Source organism: Pipistrellus hanaki (assembly GCF_964339955.1).
Source record: "Pipistrellus hanaki genome assembly, chromosome: 9".
NCBI classification, from domain to species: domain Eukaryota; kingdom Metazoa; phylum Chordata; class Mammalia; order Chiroptera; family Vespertilionidae; genus Pipistrellus; species Pipistrellus hanaki.
The window spans coordinates 51,216,858-51,240,912 of NC_140511.1; the positions used below are offsets into that span (position 1 = coordinate 51,216,858).

General features: G+C 37.0%; 2 protein-coding genes across 3 annotated transcripts in view; both read left to right on the forward strand.

Annotated features, from left to right (window-relative positions):
* Nucleotides 1–24,055, forward strand: part of FAR1 (fatty acyl-CoA reductase 1) — a 61,757-nt gene that overhangs the window by 8,788 nt on the left and 28,914 nt on the right. For both annotated transcript variants that reach the window (XM_084893986.1, XM_084893985.1), the window contains exons 2-3: nt 11,332–11,527; nt 18,625–18,800. In XM_084893986.1, coding sequence (XP_084750112.1) covers nt 11,339–11,527; nt 18,625–18,800 — 365 coding nt within the window. In that variant the 5' untranslated portion in view covers nt 11,332–11,338. The remainder of the gene's footprint in view (nt 1–11,331; nt 11,528–18,624; nt 18,801–24,055) is intronic.
* On the forward strand, nt 212–2,325 carry LOC311627463 (ferritin light chain-like). Its single transcript, XM_084893988.1, has one exon. The coding sequence runs from the start codon at nt 1,060–1,062 to the stop codon at nt 1,696–1,698; it is 639 nt and encodes a 212-aa protein (XP_084750114.1). The 5' UTR covers nt 212–1,059; the 3' UTR covers nt 1,699–2,325.

Below are 24,055 nucleotides of genomic sequence, written 5' to 3' on the forward strand. Positions count from 1 at the left end.
TAGAGGCCTGTGCATGAAATTCATATATATATATATATATATATATCTCCAAAAATCATCAGTTTCCTCATGTTTTCTATACCTTTCTGGGCTGGTGATCCATGCCTAACAGCATTTAGTTGAAAACTGTTCTATGAACCTGCAAGGTTTTAAAGGTAAGCCAAAAAATGATTTCTGAGAAGAGGGTTTGCTAAGAGATTTAGTCATTTTAAGATAGTTCTTGGAAGTTTCTCATTCAGAACTAAAGACTAGAGGCTTATTGACATTCAAGTTCAGGGAAGTTACTGCTTCCACGAAAGGCTCTGATTCCAAGTCCTCATGTCACATTTGGTTGGTGTAGACCTGGTTGCCAGGGAGAAGACCTGTCCCTAATTAGTGACCCTATAGTCAGCGTAAGGACTCTTAGAACAGTGACGCTCAAGCTTTTTTAATCCTGACCCTTTAGCTGGGTCATTCTTTAGTTCAATAATTCCCACTACCTAGTGGAATAACAACTAATTGTCAAAGTGCAAGCATTTTGGGAGAAGAGGGATTTTCTTTAGCAGTTAGGAATATGGATGGTTGCTCATTGAATCACAAAAAATATACTATTTGTCTTAAAGCCTAGACTAGTTAGAAAAACATAGGCCTAAAATCCTAGTAATACAAATGTACAATACATTCTGAAGTTTGACTAAAACAACTAAAGCCAAAATGACAATAATGTTTACCTAATGGTAATTTTTAATTGAAAAGGAAGAATAATGGTAATTGAGAACCATGATCTGCTAAAGACAACACCACTTCACTGGCAGTGAGTGTCCCTTTAGCAAATTAAAGAATTTAAGGCAGTGCCCTTGGTGGTCTCCCAGATCTTTCTCTTGCTTCAACCGTGTTTGGGTGGAACAGACCCAGGGATGTCCCTTCTTCCAGCCTCTGACCATCCTCCAACCTCTTTTCCAGTCATCACCTTCGAGGAACCACCTCAGCCATCCTCAGCATTTGAGACCAGCCAACACCGTTTTTGTTGTTGTTGTTGTTGTTGTTGTTTTTAACCTTAACTCCTTTTACTGAACAACCATGAGCTCCCAGATTCGTCAGAATTATTCCACCGAAGTGGAGGCTGAGATCAACCGTCTGGCCAACATGCATCTGCATGCCTCTTACACTTACCTCTCTCTGGGCTTCTATTTCAACCGTGATGATGTGGCTCTCCAGGGTGTGGGCCACTTCTTCCGAGTGTTGGAGGATAAGAAGTTCAAGGGCGCTGAGCTTCTTTTTAAGATGCAAAACCAGCGAGGTGGCCGCATTGTTCTCCAAGATGTGCAGAAGCCTTCCCACGATGAGTGGGACAAAACTCAAGACGCCATGGAAGCTGCCCTGGCCTTAGAGAAGAACCTGAACCAATCTCTTTTGAAGCTGCATGCCCTGGGTTCTGCCCATAAAGACCCTCAGCTCAGTTACATCCTAGAGAAACACTTCCTCGTTGAGCAAGTGAATCTCATCAAGAAGATGGGCGACCAGCTGACTAACTTCCGCAGAGTGACCAGCACCAAGGCTGGGCCAGATGACCCCCAAACTTGGCTGGGCGACCTCCAAACTGGGCTGGGCGGCCCCGAGGCTGAGCTGGGCGGCTCCCAGGCTGGGCTGGGCGAGTATCTCTTTGAAAGGCTCAGCCTCAAGCATAACAAGGGGTCTTTGGAGCCCAAAGGCCTTTGAGGAGCCCCTCTGTATTCCCCTGGTGTCTGGTTTTTACCTGAGCCTCTGCCTGAAACCACTCACCATTCTTTTAACCACCCTGAAGCCCTCTTCCATGCATTAGACCAAATGGAAACAATATAAAGCTTTTGCATCAAAGAAAACAAAAAAGTAAAAATAATTCAATTTTTTGGCCCTGGCCAGGTAGCTTAGTTGATTAGAGCATTATTCCAATATGTGAACGTTGAGTGTTGGATCCCTGATCAAGGCACATACAAGAAACACCCAGTGAATGCATACATAGATGGAACAACAAATCAGTGTTTTTCTCTTTTTCTCCCTTCCTCTGTAAAATCAATCAATAAATAATCCTAGCTGCTTTTGTTCAGCAGATGGAGCGTTGGCCTGCAAACCAAAGGGCCCTGGGTTTCATTCTGGTCAAGGGCATGTACCTTGGTTGCAGGCTTTTCCCTGGTGTGGGTCCTGGTCGGGTCTCCTGCAGGAGGAAACCAATTGATGTGTTTTCTCTCACATTGATGTTTCTATCTTTCCCTTTCTCTTCCACTCTCCCTAAAAATCACTGGAAAAATATCCTTGGGTGAGGATTAAAATTAATCAATAAATAAAAAAATAAAAAATGTGAAAGAATTCAAGCTTTGAGTGTGCATATGTGGTGTAGGAGCTTTGCAGTATTGCAGCAAACAGTTATTAATTATGTACAAATTAAAATCTTTGGTACATGAGCATGTTCATTTTTGTAACTCTTAATATCTGACTAAGTATATTCATAAGGAGCCTTATGGATCAAAGGAAGGTAATGTTTTTTTAAATAATTTGTAGACCCTGGGTAGTCTGGCCCATTTTTGGGTCATTACCTTAGAAGGTAATCTAGTGTATTTTGGAATACTATTTCTGAAATGCATTTCACTTTTCTGAGTCTGAAAGTATTAGAATAAAAATTTTATTTCTTAGCATGAAAATACTTTTATTACGGTAAGGAGAGATTATAGTATAATAGTTTGTTTAAAAAGGAATCGTGTGACTTACAGAAATTACTTTTGAAATATTAGTTTCCCCTAACACAGCTTTGATTACATATTTTTGCAAGCAAAGAGACAGTTTATTGCAAAACTGTGTTAACAAGAGCACAGCCTTTCTTCTGTAGGCTTTAAAGTAGAGAAGTTACCCTACTGGTTCAGGCCTTGAGGACAGAGACATACACAAAAGAAAATGGATATTGCTGAAAATTTTGCTTATTAGCAGATAATTTTAATGCTATAGAATTGACATTTCCTCACTGATGGGGCAGAACTTGACTTCATAAGATGTCTTTGTGTATGATAGTTACATCACTCAGGAATTCTAAGTGTATAATATTTTTCAGAATAATGAGGCCTTAGAGGCATTTTTAACTCTTATAAAAGTGCCATGCTTAGGAACCAACGTCAGTGTACAAAATACTTGTGTAGTGCCCTAAGGACTAATGAACCTATTGAAATTACTTATTATCAAGAAGTACCTTCGACATTGAGGAAAATAGGATACAGAGAGTTAAGTACTGGTATAGGGTCTGTGTAGGCAAACACAGTGGCCATTATATCTACTTCAATGGGTGCTAACAACAGGGTTGGACACTAGCATCTTTATTGAAAAAGAAATGTTAACCAAGATGCTACAGCTACTCTTTTGTTTTAAAAAAATGCCTTATAAGCCTTAATTTTAAAAAGGAACCCACTATTCTGATTAGCAAACTACAGTAAGTAGTTTGTACATTTTGAGTTTGCATTTTGCCCCTTTATTTGCTCCTTATAGTTTACTTTCAGAGGATGTTTTCTTTTATGTTGCATCTTAAAACACTAAAGATTCTGGACTTTTTAGAACCAATAAACCAGTAGTTCCCAATTTGCCTCCAGATGGGAGTCTATCACAGATATTAAAAGAAAGTATATACTTACTTACAAGGTAAGACCTCTTCATTAGTTTAACTAAAATGAGTTAGTTTTCTTTTGTCTAGAAGTGTGTTAACTCCAAGAGGTAACTTACTGGTTACAAGCTCACAATTACATGAACATGGAATGATGACAGTTTTTATTAAGTAAAGGAGGTTATTTGGTAGCAAAACATTTCCAACTGTGAGACCCATGGGATCATATATATTTTTTAAAGGCATTTGGGGTGATTAAAAAATGTAGTCAGGAACAATTCATTCCCTAGCCACATTGAAGTAGATGTAACATGGATTAAATGGTGAATAGTCTCAAGAGTAACAAGCAGTTATTTCACCATGCCCTTCGTGGCAGATTATATTTTCTAAAGATGGTTGTAACAGTATCTCCCATTTTAGGATGACGTGAACTCTTCTCTTACCCTAAGGTGGGATTTATGTCTCCTCTCCTTGTATTTGGATGGTCTTTTGAATCATTTGTAACCAATAGAACAAGGCAGAAGTTATACTGTGGGACTTTCAAAGCAGGATCAGAAAGTAAAAGACTTGAATAGCTTCTACCTAGCTCACTAGAATATTTGTCTTGAAACATTTAGCAGTTTTGTAAGCAGTTTAGCCTGAGATCCTCATAGGGAAACCCAAAAACTGCCTCATGTAGCAAGATCATCTAAAGAGGATCAGGAGCTAGAAACTGTTCAGCTAGAACTGCTTAGTCAAGCCCTTCCCAATTTCTAATGCACAGATATTGTGAGGAAGAATAAAATAATTATTATTTTAAGACACTGTGTTTTAGTGATTTTGGTATACAGCAATAGATAATCTGAAGACTTCATTTTCTGAATCTGTTACTATATTGAGATTTGACAATATGCAGATGTGCAGTTAGAAATACACCCCAATGATTTGTTCTGGGATCTCAACTTAACCTTATTTTGATTTCCTACCTTTTTATATAAACTTTTCTCTACCATTCTTTCCTATGGCCATTTGGAAAAGCCATTCCATCTTAGGTTTTTAGTAAGAGGGCTTTTTGGTAACTGAAACTCTGTCATGTGTATTTACTGTGTCACGAGAGCATATGCATCATCTTTAGAAGGCATTTTGTTCTGTGCCTTACTTTTAGTTACTATGATATTTGGCCTTCTGCTAGTTCCTTAGGGTTGCTGTAACAAAGTGGGTAGCCAAAAACAACAAATTTATTATTTCACAGTTATGGAGGCTAGAAGTAAAAAATCCATGTTCCCTGTGAAACATGTAAAGGAATCATTCCTTGCCTCTTCCTATCTTTTTTTTTTGTTTGTTGGTAAATTTGGCATTCCTTGGCCTATAGCTGTATAACTCCAATTTCTGCCTCCAACATGTGCTTTTGTTGTCACATGGGATTCTCCCTGTGAATTTCTGTATCTTCACATGGCCCATTTATAAGGACACCTACTCTAGTGTGACATCATTTACCTTAACTATTTATATCTTCAAAACTCCTGTTTCCAAATAAAGTCTCATTCTGAGGTACTAGGGTTTAGGATTTCAATTTATCTTTTTAGGGGGTACACAATTCAATCCAAAACAGGCCCCAAGGGAGATTGATATAATTATGTTTTAACCATTTACACATTTTTAGTCCATATTAGATGTGAATGGGGTTTTTAATTAGTGCCCAAGAGGCTCTGTTCTCTTCATGTTAAGTCTCCCTTTGCTCCAGTGTACATAAATAATACACATAAAATTTGATAGTAATTTTAAACTGTTTAGGCTCATTAACCTCTTTGAGAATCTAATAAAAGCAGTGGATTCTTCCCCTAGAAAAAGGTAGAGAGCATGCGTGGTGTGCATACTTGAACACACACATATAAATACATGCAAGCACAATAATGTTTTGGATGAAACTTTAATATGTTCCTGGATACACATCCAACTTGTTCATGAACTTCTGGATTAGTAGCTATTAATTTCCATTGATTAGTGATTCCTAATCCATCTTTCCCTTTTAGTGGAACAATATACGGGGGAAGATGGGGAAGGGAGGAAGCATAGGTATATGTATATAAGATTCCTTCATCGTCAATGAAGTTTTTTTTTTTTGAATTTTCATATTTATGTGGTATTATGTATGTATATTTCCACCCATTCCTCATATATAATCTTTGTAAATATAAATTTACAGTTTAAAAAATTGTAAATAACATCAACATCTGTAGAGGAGAATAATCTAGGTTCTTTTAGACTTGTATTCAGTATATAAACAGACCTTTATATCTTGCCAGTGTTAAGTTAGCTTTTGACCTCTTTAAATTCTGTGTGTGTTTTTATTTTTGTATCAAGTTTTTTTTTTTTTTAATAGTGGTCCAGGGCTTCTGAGTTTGTGACAGAATTATATTCTTTGCTCTTGTTGACTTGTAGCCTTTTTTCCCAAAATAATATTGTCCAAGTCTCACCCCTGAACATCTTATCTTAATGGGCTTTCTTATGAAAACACAGATTTTCTTTTTTATACACCTTGAAAAGGTCATGTCTTCATTTTGCATCTAGTCTGTGGCTTATTCAAGTAGAGGCTTTAGGTTTAGGGACAGGTTCTGGGGAGAGAAAACTGATGAGAGCTAGGCAGATTGTGAGAAGTTCAGCCAGGAGGAATGGAGTTCAAATCCATGTTTAAGGCTCAGGGGGGAAACAGAATGTTAATCCAGGAACTGGGACAGAAACTCAGGATCTTGGTCTAGGCCAGGGTCCACAAACTTTTTCTGTAAAGGACAAGACAGTAAATATTTTAGACTTTGTGGGCTATAAAGTCTTGGTTATTATGACTACTCAACTCTGCTGTTGTAGTATAAAAGTAGAAACAGTTCCTAGACCCAATTCCAAAGTATATCTGGGAGCTCCAACATGCTAGCAGGGTATTCAAGAAGTCAACTCAATTCTGACCCTAGCTATCTGGAAATAGCATCAAATTCCCCAGATGCCCATGACAAGCTCAGGTTGTTTTGTTACCTTCTGCTTTATTGGCTACACATTTGATGTTCCAATGACCCTTTCAACTTAAGATGCAAATTGAAAGTCCAAATTGTTACCTGTTCTTGTGACTGAATGGCTCTAAATCAGAGGTTCCTACAACCCCCTCCTTGGGTTCAATTAATTTGCTAGAAGGCTCACAGAACTCAAGAAAATCCATTTACTCACTAGTTTACCGATTTATTCCAAAGGATATTCAAGAATACAAATTGACAGCCAGTTGAAGAGATACATAAGGTGTAGCCCTGAACAAAGGAGTTTCTGACTTTGTGTAGCTTGGGGCACAGTATAGTGGCAAATGGAATAGTTCTAGCTCTCCAGTGTGGAAGCTCTTTAAAAGGGGGTGATGAGCTGTCCTTCTGTTTTTTATTATATAATCATGATTGTCTATCAGTGTTTCCCAAAGTGTGGTATTCGTACCCCCAGGGGTACGGGAAGAGTTTGGTGGGGTACGAGTTGCACCGTGCTTAGCTGCGCCTAATTCTACGTTCTCATGAGTACGAGGGGTACTCAGCGTTACGAAAATTATAGAAGGGGTGCACATATGTCAAAAGTTTGGGAAACACTGGTCTAAGTCATTGGCTAACCTCCAGCCTCTCTCCCCTCCTGGGATTTCAGGGGGTGGGGCTAAAAATTCCAATCTTCTGACCACATTGTTGGCTCCTATTGCAACCAGCCTCCACCCTTGGGTGTGGTCCAAATGTCACCTCATTAACATATAGGAGATACCTGTTTATTTGCTTTCCTGACTTAGGAAATTCCAAGGATTTTAGAGGCTGTGAGCCAGGAATGGGGTGAATACCAGATATATATTTTTTATTATAAATTACAATATCACAGAAAACAACTGTGGATAAGCCAAGGTTTTGTGTATCTGTGTAGCAAAGAGCATCTTAAGAAACTTTCTTTGAAGTCTAATACAGCTTAACCAGTGAATAATCATAAAGTGAATTCATTCATGTAATCAGAGACAGGTCAAGAAGTAGAAAATATTAGAGCCCCAGAAGACCCACTAATGTTCTACCCTTCTCCCCAGAGGTAACCAATATGGTAACATCTGACTCCTAGATTAATTTACTTTTCTTTGAAGTTTATGTAAATGGAATGGCACTAGATGTATCCTTTTGCATCTGGGTTCTTTAGCTAAAATTTGAGAACTCATTTCTTCATTGCCATGTAGAATTTTTCTGTAAAATGTGCTATTTATCTATTTTACCTTTGATGGATATTTGAATTTTTCCACTTTTAAGGTGTTACAAACAATACCTCTATGAATCTTCTTGTTCTTCACATCTTCCGGTGTTCCTTAGTAAATACTACCTACCAGTTTTTCAAGTAACTGTACCCATTTTCACTGTACTAGTAATGTTAGGAGAGCTCCAGATTTATACTATCATCTACAAGTTTGAGACCCCTATGGTAGAGGGATTACTTATTATATTGTTTTTAATAAAGCTATGCTGAGACCATAGTATGACTTCCCACCTTAGGAAGCATTTGAAGACTTGTTATCCCTTCTTTCAGCTAGTTATTAGGTATCACTTGTCAATTGTTGTGTCAACCCTCAGAAGTTTGGTTTAAGCCTACTTCTACTAAAGTCATTAATTTCTTTCCAAAATTAAAAATGGGTAACCTTATCTTGTTTGGCTCAGTGGATAGAGCATTGGCCTGTGTACTGAAGGGTCCCATGCTTCGATTCCGGTCAAGGGCATATTCCCGAGTTGGGGGCTTGATTCCCAAGAGGGGGGTGTGCAGGAGGCAGCCAATCAATGATTCTCTCTCATGATTGATGTTTCTATCTCTCCCTCTCCCCTCATCTCTAAAAATCAATAAAAATATCTAAAAAATATAAAAATAAACTAAAAATGGGTAAATGTGCATGTGAATATACCAATATGTATCCAGAGATAAAATAGCTATTAGGCCATGGCTGGCTTGGTGGATAGAGCATTGGTCTTCAGACTGAGGGGTCTCAGGTTTGATTCCACTTGTACCTTGGTTTTGGGCACATCCCCAGTAGGAGGTATGTAGGAGGCAGCTGATCGATGTTTCTATCTCATCGATGTTTCTAACTATCCCTCTCCCTTCCTCTCTGTAAAAAAATCAATAAAATGCATTTTAAAAAAGTAGCTATGCTATTGTAACCTACTTTTATAAAATAGCTATTAGTCTATTTCTTTCCTACTCTAAAAATTATACTCATAAGTAAATGATTATAGAAAAAAAGGACCATTAAGGATTTTTAGACTGAAATATTATAGATTAGACTGACTACTTAGGGATCAGACTGAGAATGAGTGTCAAATATGTTGAGGGAAGAGGAATAAGGTAATGTAATTATGTGCCCAGTTTTTTATGTGTTGTTAAGTTTAGTCCTCATGCAAATGCTATAAAGTGAGGGGGGCAGGTGGGTCTGCGACTATTTTAGAGAGGAGGAAACTAAAGAACCAAACAAGCTAAATGTCTGTTGTGAACAGTTACAAACATTCAGATACATGTACTTTTTTGAATATTGGCTTGCAGTTCTTTTGCAAACCCAGGAATAAAATTGCAGGGTAATACTTAATTTTTTGAGAAAGCACCAAACTCCCACAGCAACTGAACTGTTTTCCATTTCTACCAGCAATGTTCATGGGTTCAGTTCCAGTTTTTCTACATCCTCATCAATACTTGCTATTTTCTATGATTTTTGTGTGTGTGTTATGAATGGTATTATTGACAGTATAGTTGTGTATATTTTTTTTACTTTGTTTTCTGTGTGTTGCTGGTATACAGAAATATTTTTTTCTATGTAAACATTGTATCTAGTGACCTTAAATTCACTTGATAATTCTAATAGTTTGTGTATATTTATTGGATTTTCTTTATAAACTGAATTTATGATTTCCAAGTGCTATTTTATTTTTTGTTCCTTTTTCACAGTGGTTTGTTATTTTATGGATCCAATGTTGTTGTGAATCACTTAGAGGAAATTTATTAGAATTTAAACTCTTTAAAATTTTCATTATCTTAGTTTCCTTCGTGGTTGATTCTATTGCTTTTCATTTTGGTCCATCTTAATTTGTAAGTACTTCATAGTGATCTTTGGTTATCTATTTATATTTACAAAGGTTGCTTTTGGTGGCTGACATTGGCTTCTTCTCAGTGTTTTGAGATCTGTTTTTCCAAAAGAACTTTTCTCCAAATGGAATTACTGATTGAGAGCTTTGCATGAGTTTGTTTTAAGGGCTAGTAGCAGCTAGTTAGGCTGGGGACATGAAACTTATTTTGGGGCTCCAGTGCTATGAAGACTTTTTTTCCTTTGGTTGTATTTGTTTCCTTTTCTGATCTCCTACCTTCCTTTTGTGGAAGTTTGGAACAACCTCAAGCTCAGCCCTACTTCTGTTTTATCCTTAGCACCCCCATGCTGGATCCTCTTCTCAGATCTGGACACTTAAGCCTGAGGAATCAAAGTTTATACAGGAAGTAAGACTGTCATGAGTGGCTTTACTGTTTTCTTAGGAGCTTTTAATAAATTGATTTCCCTTAACTCAGCTTCTTTTCCTTAGTTTGGTGTTCAGGGGGTTGGGACAGCTCTTGCTTCCTAATAGTCCTTGCATATGCTTGTTTTGGTCAGTTTGTTATTTCTTCTGCTACAGCTTTAGCCAATTAGCTTCATGTTTCTTTTAGAAATTCTTCCCTACCTTTTTTTCCTTTCCCTCCCTTTTTTTCATGTTGCTTCCCCTTTCCCTTCCTTTCCCTTTCCTCATTCTCTTCCTTCCTTCTGCTTGTTGACGGGTCTGTTTCTTATTTTCATATTATCATGAATTTTCTTACAGTTATGAAAAGTTTGGACATAAAACACATGTATCTACTCCACAGCTTAAATAAAAAATAAGTACAATTGAAGCTCCCTATTCTTTTCTTTGATTGTATTACACATCCTCTCATGCATCTGTTAATATTGTATGTATTTCTAAACAATAAAGAGCATTGTTTTAAATGTGTTTGAGCTTTGCATAGTGACATACTGCATGAATCCTGCATCTTGTTTCTCCCCGCCCCCCCCCCCCCCCCCCATTTCTATGGTTCTTTTCTTCATTCTCTTAGCATACTATCTTTTCTGCTGTTTCAGTAGAATTTGGATAAAGATGATAAGTCAGCTCATATATTTCTAGTTTGGCTTTTTTAAAAGGGAGATTGAAGCACCTTTTGGATATATTGTCACTATAGAAATGTAGGAAAAAAGACTTGGTGTTACCTCTTCTTGTTTCAACTGGTGATGATAGGTGAATATGACACCTGGCGATGTTATACAAGCTGGGCAATTGAGTCTTGCTGCTGACCTCTATTTGGTGTTATAAATCCTTTTGGAGACAGAGAGACACCATTCATTCGTGTTTGGCTTAAGTGAGCGTTCAATGAAGATTTGAGTTCTTATTGCTGGAAGAACTTTTTATAAGCCATTTAGTACAAATTGTGAAACCCAGGTTCAGAGGAGAGTGACTTGTCTGAGGTGATCCAGGGGGAGAACACAGGGATTAGAAGCCATAGTTGTGGTTCCTTATTTTCCACCTTACGGCAATGAACCAGAGGTTAAAGTCTCCTTTTGTTAACACTCAACTTTGATTTTTGCCTGTCCTTTAAAATATTTATTTGGATGCCAAGAGATTTTAGTACATAAGAATGAACATAAATCTTTGATGCTTGTTTGTTTTCCTTAGGATCAGAATGGTTTCAATCCCAGAATACTATGAAGGCAAGAATGTTCTCCTCACTGGAGCTACCGGTTTCCTAGGGAAGGTACTTCTGGAAAAGTTGCTGAGGTCTTGTCCGAAGGTGAATTTGGTGTATGTTTTGGTGAGGCAGAAAGCTGGACAGACACCCCAAGAACGAGTAGAAGAAGTCATCAGTGGCAAGGTAAGTGGAAAATAATCATTTGGAGGAAAGGAAAAAGTATGGTGTTTGTGTGTATATTTCTTCAGTGTCCTGAAAAAATTTAATTAAAAATATTCTAAGAATGGCAGCAAACTGGGTATGAGTTGTGATCAGTAGAAGAAGAGCTTTTTTTCTGTGATGGGCAGAATTATATAACAAGTTCTAAATTAACGCTTATGGTAGATATTTAAAGTGTTTTTAGAAAATTTGAGTCAGATTATTTGTGATTTAAGTAGACTTCAGAATATATTAATAATTAAGAGGTTATTTCTAATCTGTATTGTGAGACGCTGTGCTTTGATAACACTTAAAAATTTGTAAGCAGTAATTACTACCTACAACAGTATTAAAGGGTAGCAAAGTCACATACTTCTCTTTGACAAATAAGAACATGATGACAGAAGGGTCGAATACGTCATACATTTTTGAAACTTTAGAAAAATACAGGGGTGGACAAAGATAGGTTAACAGTTGTGAGTACATGAAACACGAGTTTATTCCTATATTATATTTATTAATTACGGTATTATTATGCAAATAATTGTAACCCTACTTTTGCCTACCTCTGTATTGCTAAGAAAAAATGAAAATGAGCTGGAGTAAAATTATTTCACAGTCATAAGCTTTTGAATTCTCTAAAAATGAATGAATTTATCTGACATTCATTCATAGTAAGTTTAGTGTAGTTATCTATGTAGTTTTTAAATTATTGGATAGGTATATGATATCTTTTAACCTCAGTAACTTATGGTTCAAAAACAAAACTAGAAACCTCTGAATCACTCTTGAGTTAAAGATTGCTTGAAAAGTCTCAAAAGATATAATGATTAATTATAAATTTACCACTCTCTAGGGTTAATCAATAATTTATTAGACATGACTTATTTTCCAGTGTGTTGTCATCTTTTACTAGAAATCCACAAAGTAGTTAATAGTTTGTTGAGTACTTACTGTATGCCAGGAACTGTGTGCAAAGCAAGACTTATGAATTTATCACAATAGCTCTTTCAGTGTGGTGTTATTCCCATTTATAAGGTCACATAGGTAGGAAGTATATGAGCCAAGATCTAATTCTGGTAGTTGACCTAGAACTTATGCTCAAGTCAGATATTGCTAGATCCCATTTTACAAGTATGGACAATGAGTTTCAGAGGTTATAATTTTATCTAAGATTATGGGGCTGATGGTGGAGATAACACAGATGACTTGATCACAAGTCCCTATTATTTTTTCATTTTATAACATTACTTCCCCAATAGATAAGAAAGTAAGAGAAAAGTGATGGGAGGGCTTTGTGGTAAAATGGAAGTTGCATAGCTTACTAGTTGCAAGAGTTGTAGCTGGTACACTGAGTGAACGTAGCCTAATTCCCAAAGCTAATGGCAATTCGTGCCCAAGTTGACAAAAATTAGAAAAGAAAATGACAAAGAGCAGAAAAGAAGAGCAGAGAAAAACAGAGGTAACACACAGCAGGAAGAGTCAGGTTATGGGTTGGGGCAATAATGGGAAGCATATTTCCTGGAAGTGATAAAATATGGTAACAGAAGAACAATTATGAGAAAAAAACCTGTATAGAAGTTCAGGGGTGTGCCGAAACCGGTTTGGCTCAATGGATAGAGCATCGGCTTGGGGACTGAAAGGTCCCGGGTTCGATTCCGGTCAAGGGCATGTACCTTGGTTGCGGGCATATCCCCAGTAGGGGTGTGCAAGAGGCAGCTGATCGATGACTCTCTCATCGATGTTTCTAACTCTCTATCTCTCTCCCTTCCTCTCTGTACAAAATCAATAAAATATATTTTAAAAAAAAGAAGTTCAGGGGTGTTAAAATATAACTTCTTAATTGTCTTAACATCACAGCACTATAATAAAATACAGTAACCAATATTAACATGGTGACTTAGGATGAATTAAAAGACTAAATTATATTTAGAATGTTTTCTTTACTGAGATATTTATTGTTTGGGAATGATTTCTATTCAAATACTGTATAATTTTAGTTCAGAAAGGTGAACTTCACTTAGATGTGGAACATCCATATTTTCCTTGTTTATATTTCCTCCCTTATAAGAGGTAATCTTATACCCACACAGTTTTAACAGTGAGGTATAAATTAATAGTTTCTCCTTTTAAAATAAATTATTTGATACTATTAGTATGCAGTTAAAGAATAAAAATAATGCTTACTTTTATCTCCACTTTTCACTTTATTAATTCAGTTTTTCCCCACATGAACATTTTAAGTAATTCTTACTTCTATTGGAAAAACTAATTTGCTCTGAATTACTGTTTTTAAAATAGATCTACTCCTTTGAGAGTTACTCAGTGATAGTATAACTCATATAGCTAATTACTTTTGTAACGTTCTCCCCGTTGCCTCAAATTCTGAAGCACTTGTGTTTTTCCCTCCTACCACAAAGATACATGGAGTCCTCTGTACAGTAGGGTTTCTTCAGGTTAACAGAGATATAGCAGCGAAGTCCCAGCATTTGGGGAATTTACATTCTAGTTAGGGAGACAAGCTAATAAATACATGTTGAATAGTGATACATGCTGTGCAGAAAAGTAAAGCAGATAAAGGAGATTGAAAGTGATGGAGGTGCCACTTTAGATCCAATGATCAGAAGAGTTCTCTGAGGTGACATTTGAGCAGAAACCTGAATGAAGTGAGGAAGATTCCCTGTGGGAATGTAGAAGAAGAGTTTTCCAGGCAGAGGAATTACAAGGGCAGAGGCTCTGAGATGGGAACTGCTTGATAGGTAGAAGGAGCATCAGGACAAGCTGTGCTTTTTATTACACTGGGAGCTATATAAAATATGTGACTAAATACTAAGTGCCAGGGTATTCTCTACCAACATTCCTTTCTCTCCGCTGAGCTTTCTGCCTCCTAAAATACAATAAAATTGTTAGTTTATTATTATTTTACATTTTTGTTTGTTTGACTTGAAGAAGATTTCAGACAAATATTTATATTTATACATGAGAAAAGTGTAGCTGGTATAAACTCAAAGAATTACCACATGAGGTTTCTAGATACTTATTTTTAAAAGTAAAATGGGAGTTAATATTTCAATATTTACCAGCATAAACAAAATAACTGTGATTGAAGAATTTGCTATCTTAAAAGTATGGGAGGTACGAAGTCATTTTCAGTTTTCCCCCCCAAGAAGTGAGATGGACTGAGTTCTAACTCTTGAGAAAATTTTTTGAATTGATAGATTGACTGCAGTGTAATGCAGATTGATATCATTACCTTGTAGCTATACTTTTCCATATCTGCCAAATAGGTTGAAAGATTCTTTTTATTTAAAGGCAGTGTAACACTCGAACTTAGTTTCTGGATCCCTTACCTTGTTAAAAATTGAGTACTTAAAAGAGGTTTTATTTTGTGAGGCTTTGCTTCATTATCTTACTGATGTTTATCATAGTAGAAATTAAAACAAACTTTGAAGAATATACAAGCAAAAAAAAAACACACAATATACAAGCACACATTCCATTAGTCATCAAAATAATGATGTCATCACACATGTAGCTTTTGGAAAATTCCTCTACACTTGTGAAAGAATGAAAATGAAAAATGCAAATATTGTGTTAGAGATAGTATGAAAATAATTTTGACCTGATGAACTACCTAAAATACAGTCCTGGGCACTCCTAGGATCCTTAGACAGCACGTGAGAACTGCTGCTGAGTAAGAGTGTACAGGGTTGCTTAGAAGATCATTTGGGAGCAGCCTGCTGGTACCTTCTTATGAATATACCTGATAGGGGCAAATGTTCATACTTTAAGGAAAGAGTTGACTTTAACAGACATCTACAGTTAATTTGAATCTAAGCTTGGAGGAAGGATTCAGAGAATGAAGCTGGGGTTAAAATAGTATGGGCTCAAATTTGGTGCACGTACGGGATCTGACCCTGTAGGCATATCTCCTAAAGGAATTTCAATTATAGTATTTATTCTTATTCATTTTTTTATTTTTCAGAAAACATTTATTGTATTTACTTAGTGCTGAATATTTGATTTGATGCAGGGGCTTGTATCCAGGAATAAATGAGATAGAGTCCCTGCCTCAATGGAGCCTACAAGTCCAGAGAGTTTTTAAGAGGGAAGAGGAAAGGAAGAGAGTGTAGAGGTGTCAAGAAAGATAGGATAGGAGCAGTTATTGCAGCTGATGTCTTGGTTGAAATTGAGGGCCTGAGTATGTGAAAGATTTGGGCCTCCCCTGTGGGGTCTCCAGGGCAGTGCTTCCTCCATGGAAGGTCTATTGAAAAAAAATTATTATCTTCCACTTACTATAATGTCTGAAATTTCATTGAACGTTTTTTGGGTTAGTCTAAACATCTGGCCATTATTTTCAATAAAAATATGCATTTCCCCTCAATATTTGTCCAAATAAATATTTTACTAAACTACTTCATACATTATATCCTTTTTCTTATGCATTTAACTCCTGTCTAGCACATCCTGCCACAATCCTAGGGCTACTCATTCTCCATTATCTATAGCATCAATAAAATGAGTTCTTTTTATGAAAAGTAGCAATGAATATACACTTAAAGTTAGTAAGAAAGTTAAAGGTAAGCCTATAATGATTTTGAAACAGGAATAAAGAGCATAGGCATAAAGCATACACCAATGAATAGTGGGACATTCATTGTCTTATGGTAGTTTCTCAATTTCAGCACTATTAACATTTTGGGCCAGATAATTCTTTGTTATGGGACGCTGTCCTGTGCATTGTAGGGTCACAGCAGCATTCCTAACCTCTACTCACTATATGCCAGCTGCTTCTTTCCCTCACCCTACCAGTTGTGACAACCAAAAATGTTTCCAGACATCACCAAATAAATCTTCCGTGAAGGCAGAATGGTACCAACTTGAGAACCACTGATTTATAGGAATGCCTCTGGGAAAAGAAACTCCACTGGATGGCGAGGATTAAATTAAAATAGTTGACCAAGAAATACATTTTGTAAGAGTTAGTATATTAAAGAGGGCGTTAGTGAATGGAAGAAAGTAGGAGCTAATTGGAGTACCATTGGGGGAAAATGGTATTGAATAAAGAGATAGTGACTAGAGAAGGGAAAGTATTAAGTTTGTGATGTAACTTGTGAAGCAGCATGCTCATGTCTTGGGGGAGATACCTCATATGAAGGGGTATTAAAGGTCATTAGCAATCTGGGAGGATGAAAGCATGTGGAATAAAAAAAATGTGTATTCAAGGTGTTAAAAGTACTTTCCTGGTCATTGCTCAGATTCTATTTTACTCTGCTTATCCTTTAAATATTGATATTCTTCGAAGTTTGGTTCTAGGCCTTGATCTCTTCTTACCCACTCTGGTTAAGTGATTACTCAGCATCATCTGTTTTATGTTACATTAATAGTTGTGTTTTAAATTGAATTTGGAAAAAGCCTCATGTGGTCTGGACTTTGGGTACCTATCACTGCTGCTACCAGGTGTGATTAGTAAGGTCTGTATCCATTTGGTTCTCTTGTCCCTGAACTCCAGACCTACAGAGCCAGTAACCTTAGGATCTGTCTTCTGGGGTGTCACATAGGCACTTTACACTCAACATTCACAAAATAGTTTTTGAAAAACCTTCAAAAACTTGTATCTTTGTAACTGTACTACTTTCACTTCCAGTGTTTTCCACCCAATGAGTTTATTTCTTTTTTTTTTCTTTTTTAAAAAACATATATTTATTGATTTTTTTTTTTTTTTACAGAGAGGAAGGGAGAGGGATAGAGAGCTAGAAACATCGATGAGAGAAACATCGACCAGCTGCCTCCTGCACGCCCCCTACTGGGGAAGTGCCTGCAACCCATGTACATGCTCTTGACCGGAATCGAACCTGGGACCTTCCAGTCCGCAGACCGACGCTCTATCCACTGAGCCAAACTGGTTTTGGCCCCAGTAGGTTTTTCTGGTTGCAAGCTGCAGCTGTTGGTTTAGTGACTCCTATTTCCGTGAAATCCATGTTCTGTCATGTGTGGGCCCTGAAGTCAGCTTCTCCAGGTTGAATTCCAGGGTGTCCTCTGACAGAGACTTTCTTTGAGACTGCTCCGCTGGCTCCTGAGAGTTTATTTCTTAACAAATGTATATCGTGTCAGTATTGCTAAACACTCTACTATTTATATTTAGGGCCTGCATGGTGAGCAACAGATATTACTCCTGTCCTCATGGAGTTTATATTCCTTATCTCTCATATCAAGCCATTGTGCTTACTGAATTACTTTTTTAAAAATATATTTATATTTTTATTGCTTTCAGAGAAGAAGAGGAGGGGAGAGAGAGATAGAAATATCAATGATAAGGAAGAATCACTGATCAGTTGCTTCCTGCAAGCCCCACATTGGGGATTGAGTCTGCAACCTGGGCATGTGTCCCAACTGGGAATCGAACTGTGACCTCCTGGTTCATATGTCGATGCTCAACCACTGAGCCACGCTGACCAGGCTCCTGAATTATTTTTAATTTCCCAGATTTATCAATCCTCTCTCACTTATAAGTGGTTATACATGCTACTTCCTCTACCTGGAACACGATTCTTCTACTTGATATAATCCTATGTCTTTCCCAAGTTTGGTTAGTTGTTTCTCCTGTGCTGTGTCATAGCTGTGTAATATTACTCCTATTTTATTACTTATAACACTAGATTTTAATTGTTCATTCACTTGTCTAGTTTTTCCTTGTAAATTAAAGTCTGGATTTGAGAAATCTGAATAATCATTTTAAACGTTGTCCTGATATTTGCATTGCTACATCTATTCTGAGTGATGATATAACCTAATCAACAGAGGCAATTAAAATTTAACTCTGCAAGCTACCAGCTCTGTATCTTGGGCAAGTTACTTAACCTACCTGATTCCTTAGATTCCTTATCTATGAAATGGGGATAGTAATGCATGCTTTATAGAATGTTTTCTATACAGAATGATAACAGTTAAGAATAGCAGTGTTAGGATTTTTATAGTCGAAGCTTTAAAAATAGAGATCATTAGTGGAAAAGAGGGAGATGATTATGTGTTTTAGAAAGTTGAAAAGTGCTGCCCTAAACTATATTTTTCCCCTTTGATAGCTTTTTGACAGATTGAGAGATGAAAATCCAGATTTTAAGGAGAAAATTGTAGCAATCAACAGTGAACTTACCCAACCAAAACTGGCTCTAAGTGAAGAAGATAAAGAGATCATCATAGATTCTACCAATATTATATTTCACTGTGCAGCTACAGTAAGGTTTAATGAAAATTTAAGGTAAGTAAAGATATTTATCTGATATTTGTACTTAAGTATGGTTAAAAGATCTAATTTGAATTCTACTTTTCAGTCAAATTGTTTTGAAAATGATTTGAAACTGTTACTTGTAGCTTTCAGTGTCCTACATAGTGAGAGAGAAAAAAGAATTTCCTTTTTCCTGTTAGCAGTTTAAAAAGGTTGGGTAGCTAGTGTATATTTATTAGAAGTTGCCGTGTATCTTAATATAGGACAGGGGAAAGGTAAGACATAGGAGTTATATTAGGATAGTGTAATTACTGAAGAAGAAATGTTCACCTTCGGTAGGAGTGTTAGTTTACAACTAATAGTGTTTGTTTCCTCTTACCTCCATTCTTTCAGAAGCCTATACCTGAGCAGCTTTATTTTTCTACGCACATATATTCATCTGAAAATTTAAAGCAATTAGGCTCATGTTTGTAGAATAAGATAAATTAGCTTATAAATTTAAGTCATGCCTTTTATTTTTGTTTTAAAACTTTGTTAGTAGTGTTAAGGAAGGGTACATTGGACATAATGTTAATTTAAAAAATTACTTGGACTTACTATAAGATGCCTGTTTCAATTTAAAAAATTCTAAATGTTCACTAATTTTTATTAAAATGAACTAATGTGAATTTCAAACAGTGCTATTTAATTCAAAGCGTTCTTTTTGATGGTATGTTCAAAAATACAGTTTTAATGTTAATATTAATCTAATTGTATGGTCTTATGCCTGTTAAATTGGTGCAGACTTCTGTAGGTTTCACAATTACTTGAAGGCCTTTTTCTTAAAATGTTTTTAATTAAATTATGATGAATTAAATAGAGGTTATCCTTCATATTGTCTTTAACATAGAAGTATAAACTTTAATCAACATTATATAATATGACAGTTCAGTGCCAAAGCATTACAATGTGTTTTGCTTATATCCCAGGTGAGGGCACTTTAAATAGTCCCTTATATTTCTGTAATAGTGCTTTTATAGTTTTCAGGGTATTTTCTTAACCATTATTTTACTCTATGCTAATGTTACCCAGTGTAGTAGTATGGGTACATCTATTTTATACTTGAGGAAGCTGAGGCAGCATTATGTAATAGAAAGCTGATGAGCTTTGGAATTACTTACTTTAATTCTAATCTTGACTTTATTGTTTATTATTTAGTGATTATAATTTATTATTTACTTTTTAGTTCTTTTTATGCAGCTGTTAGGTGTTCACGATTGAAAGTGACAAAATAAATCTTATTAGAACTACTACAGGCCCAGTATACAAATTTGTATACCTTGAAAAGAAATGTGGGCCTTGAGACTGTGGTGGGCACAGGGGCAGGTCTTGGCCCATGCTCTGTGCCCCTCCTTGGCCCCTCTTGCTGAGGCTCACAGTCCAGTCTGCTGGCAGCCCCATTGCTGCTGCTGCTCCCACTCACTGTCAGCATTGGCCCCTCTTGCAGTCACTGATGGCCCTGAGTGATTGGTGCTGTTGTGAGTGGGGCCAGTGCCATCAGCGGGTGGGAGCAGAAGCTGCTGCCCTGATCGCCTCTCAGGAGTAGGGGAAGGTTGAGAAGCCCTCAGGGGCGATCGGGGCCAGCACCTGTTGCTTGCACCTGTCTACGGTGCTGAGCTGGGCACCAGCAGTGGGTGCAAACAGTGCTGGCGCCAGCAGCGGGTCTGAGAAGTGGCAGCTGGCCCTGATCACCCCTTAGGAGCAGGGGGAAGTGGAGGAGTGATTGGGGCTGGCAGCGATTGGGGTCGGCACTGGGTGCTGGCAGTAGGTGCGAGCGGCAGCTTTGGTAACAGCAGTGGGTACAAGCGGGTCTGGTGCCAACAGCAGTTGCAAGTGCCTGGCGGGACCACAGCTTGTGAGGGCAAAAAATTTTCAGTAACCACCAGAGGCTCACCCCAATGACAGTGACTGGTGCCCCTGCTCACCTGCTCTGCCATCCCCGTTGGTGGTCAGCGCACATCATAGCAACTGGTTGTTTGGTTGTTCTGCTGTTCAGTATTAGGGTTTTATATATAGATTGTATAATCATATTTTCAAAAAGCATATATGTATGTATGTATATGTGTATTTATAGGTATGTCTTTTGATACTTGCCAGTTATATTTGAATAGTGTAATTACAGGTCGGTTTTTAGTATGAAATAGTTAAATCTAACAGATATTTCCTCCCACAGTTCTAGCTTTTATTATTTTTTACTTTTTTCATAACCAAAAGAAAGAGTTCACACAGCTGTAAGAAAATGTTTTCAAGAAAAAGTACATAAATACTAGGTAATTGTGGTATGTATAGTCCTCATTGAACAGGCAACATTAGTTGGGGTGAAACTCATCAGAGTGCAGTACTTTCAGGGTACCTTCTTTCTTTCTGTTCCCTGGGGGTAAGCAAGGCTACCATTAATGGGAGGGAAATATTTTCATTAGTATTCTTTCTTCTTCTACTAGAGATACCATAGAGGATGGGGTAGATAGGTGAATAAGAAAATTTATTGTTCTTTTCTTCCTTGTCAAGGCATGTAGGTTTGCTGACCAAAGCGCCTCATCATTGAAATCATTATTTTCTATGAAGCAATTTTAATGATGATACTACAACATTAGATTTGGGCCAGACATTCTAAAACACTGTAGGTTGGCATATAATAACTACTTATAAAACAATTGCTCTTTATAACCACTTTTTAGGTTAACCCACAAATAAAAATTGGCATATTGTACTCAATATTTTGGGGGAGTCCAAGATAAATTGCCCACAGATCCTATTTGCAAAGTCCATACAATCTAATATAGGAGTTAGAATATGCTTAAAGAACCATAATATAGATAGAAAATTAGGGGTTACTGAAAAGTTTACATTAAGGGTTGTAATAGGTGTTCAGAAAGAAGTGGAAGTAGAGATTGATTGTTAGAAAAGATCAAGAAACTGGCATCTAAGAGTATTGATTCTTAAACTTTAGAATCTTAAACTTTAGAATGTATTCCAAATTTCAAGAACTTTTGGAAGATGTGTTAAAGGGCAGTTTTTGACTGTACATGCCAACTTTAGATCGTCTAATTTTGGAATAATACCCAGGACTTCTCATTTTTAGCTAGAGCCTTGGATGTGATTTAAATTATAGGTGTCTGGGTCCCCTACCGTAAAACTGATTCATTGGTCCATAGACCTCTGTGTTTATGTATAGCTTCATTAAGTTTTTTAAAAATCAACAATAGTGAGGTCTCACCTAGATAGTGTTTTCTCAGAGGTGGGGACAAGGGGAATTTATTTATTGATTGATTTTATCCTCAACCGAGGACATTTTTTTCGTTGATTTTCAGAGAGTGGAAGAGAGAAGGAAAGACAGAGAGGAAAAGACACATTGATTGGTTGCCTCCTGCATGAACCTCCACCAGGGCTTAGGCCAGGGAAGAGCCTGCAACCAAAATACATGCCCTTGACCAGAACTGAACCTGGAACACAGGCAGATACTTTATCTATGAGCCAAACCAGCGAGGGCGAGGGGAACTTATTTAAAATACAGTTGCACAGGTTTCACTTCAGGTATTAACAAGTGTTTGAGGATGAGGTCCAGCAATCTGCATTTTACAAAATAATTGATTTTAGAGAGGAAGTGAGAGGGAGAGAGAGAGAAACATCAATGATGAGAGAGAATCATCAAAGGCTGGTTGTCTCCTGTGCATCTCCAGTAGGGGATAGAGCCCACAACTCTTGGTTCCTCATTGCTCAATTGCTGAGCTATACCTGGCTGGGCACAATCTGCATTTTTAAATAAGCTCTCAGGTGTCTGTCATGCCAAGTGTGAGATCTTTGGTTTACAGTCAGAGTATTATCAGTAAAGGTTTTGAATAACCCAACTTGTCTATAGAAGACAAGGTGATCAAGAAAATTTACTGGAAGCTCAAAAATTTTTTTCTTTAAAAAAAAAAAGTGGTTTCTGTGTCTACATATATTCATAATGGACCATAAATACAAAGATTTGTTCATTTCCCCCCACGCCTACTTCAAAGTCACTCTTATTTAGTATGCACTTATGACTCCAGATAACCAAAATATAATGACAGCATTATTTTTGTTTAGTACTAAATGCTTTCTGATCTAACACTTCAGGGTCTTAGCCTGAATTTCAATGGAGTAGAAATTGGATGGTGGTAAAATAGAGTGAGGTTACTAGCCTGGCAGTGATACTAAGAGTTACTTATGTTGACACAAAATGCCTTCAGGTTTGGGCTTTCAGGTGCAGATGGGCGGAGGAGGAGTAGAAAGGCACAGAAGTGTTTCCTCTCTCAAGCTGTTCCTTATTTTCAGTGACCCAGAAACTCTGTCACCATCCTCAGGAGCCTGTAACAGAATATCCTTTGTGTTCTGCTTCCAAAACATTACTATCCTTACACCTATTGTTTTGCAAATGCAAAAGAAAAGGGCCCATTGCTTTACAGTCTAGTGGATAGTACAGTACCCTCTCTGTGAAAGGTCTTTTCTGCCGGATTTCCATTTGAACAGATTCCCCCCCTAAGTTGAGATAAGGAAGAAAAAGATACACTCATGATTGTAAGACCCCAACCCAATTAGTTCACTTTTAAAAAATTTCCTTTTAATATATTTGATAGGCTTTTGGATATCATTAAATTAAGAGGAAAAAATAAGGCACAGGAGTTTTTACCTTTCATGAATTATTTCTTGTTCCTGGTGTCCCAGAATTTGTTGTCCGGTTCTTAGGAACCTGTAACAGAATGTTCTCTGTATACCTCTTCCAAAACATTGTTTTTACAAATGCGATAGACATCAAATCACTGCTTTGCAGTCCAGTGGGCCAGATTCTGTGACAATCCTGGCCCCTTAAAAAGGTTGGATTTTTTTCTTAAATACTGAAAATGTAAGAATTTTAGAAAGTACTCAAAACTTGTTATTTAAAAAAAAAATTTCTTGCAGTTTATCATTGGACATATATTGTTTTACATAAAATGTAAACTTAGAATTTCTATTTTACTTAGAAATAAATTCCCTATTTCTAATTTTTAAATATTTATAATTTTCATAGTATGGTGATATTCTTTGTTGATATAGCATAATTTAAAAAAATATATATTTCATTGATTTTTTTACAGAGAAGAAGGGAGAGAGAGAGAGAGTTAGAAACATCGATGAAAGAGAAATATCGGTCAGCTGCCTCTTGAACACCCCCTACTGGGGATGTGCCCACAACCAAGGTACATGCCTTTGACTGGAATCAAACCCGGGACATCTCAGTCTGCAGG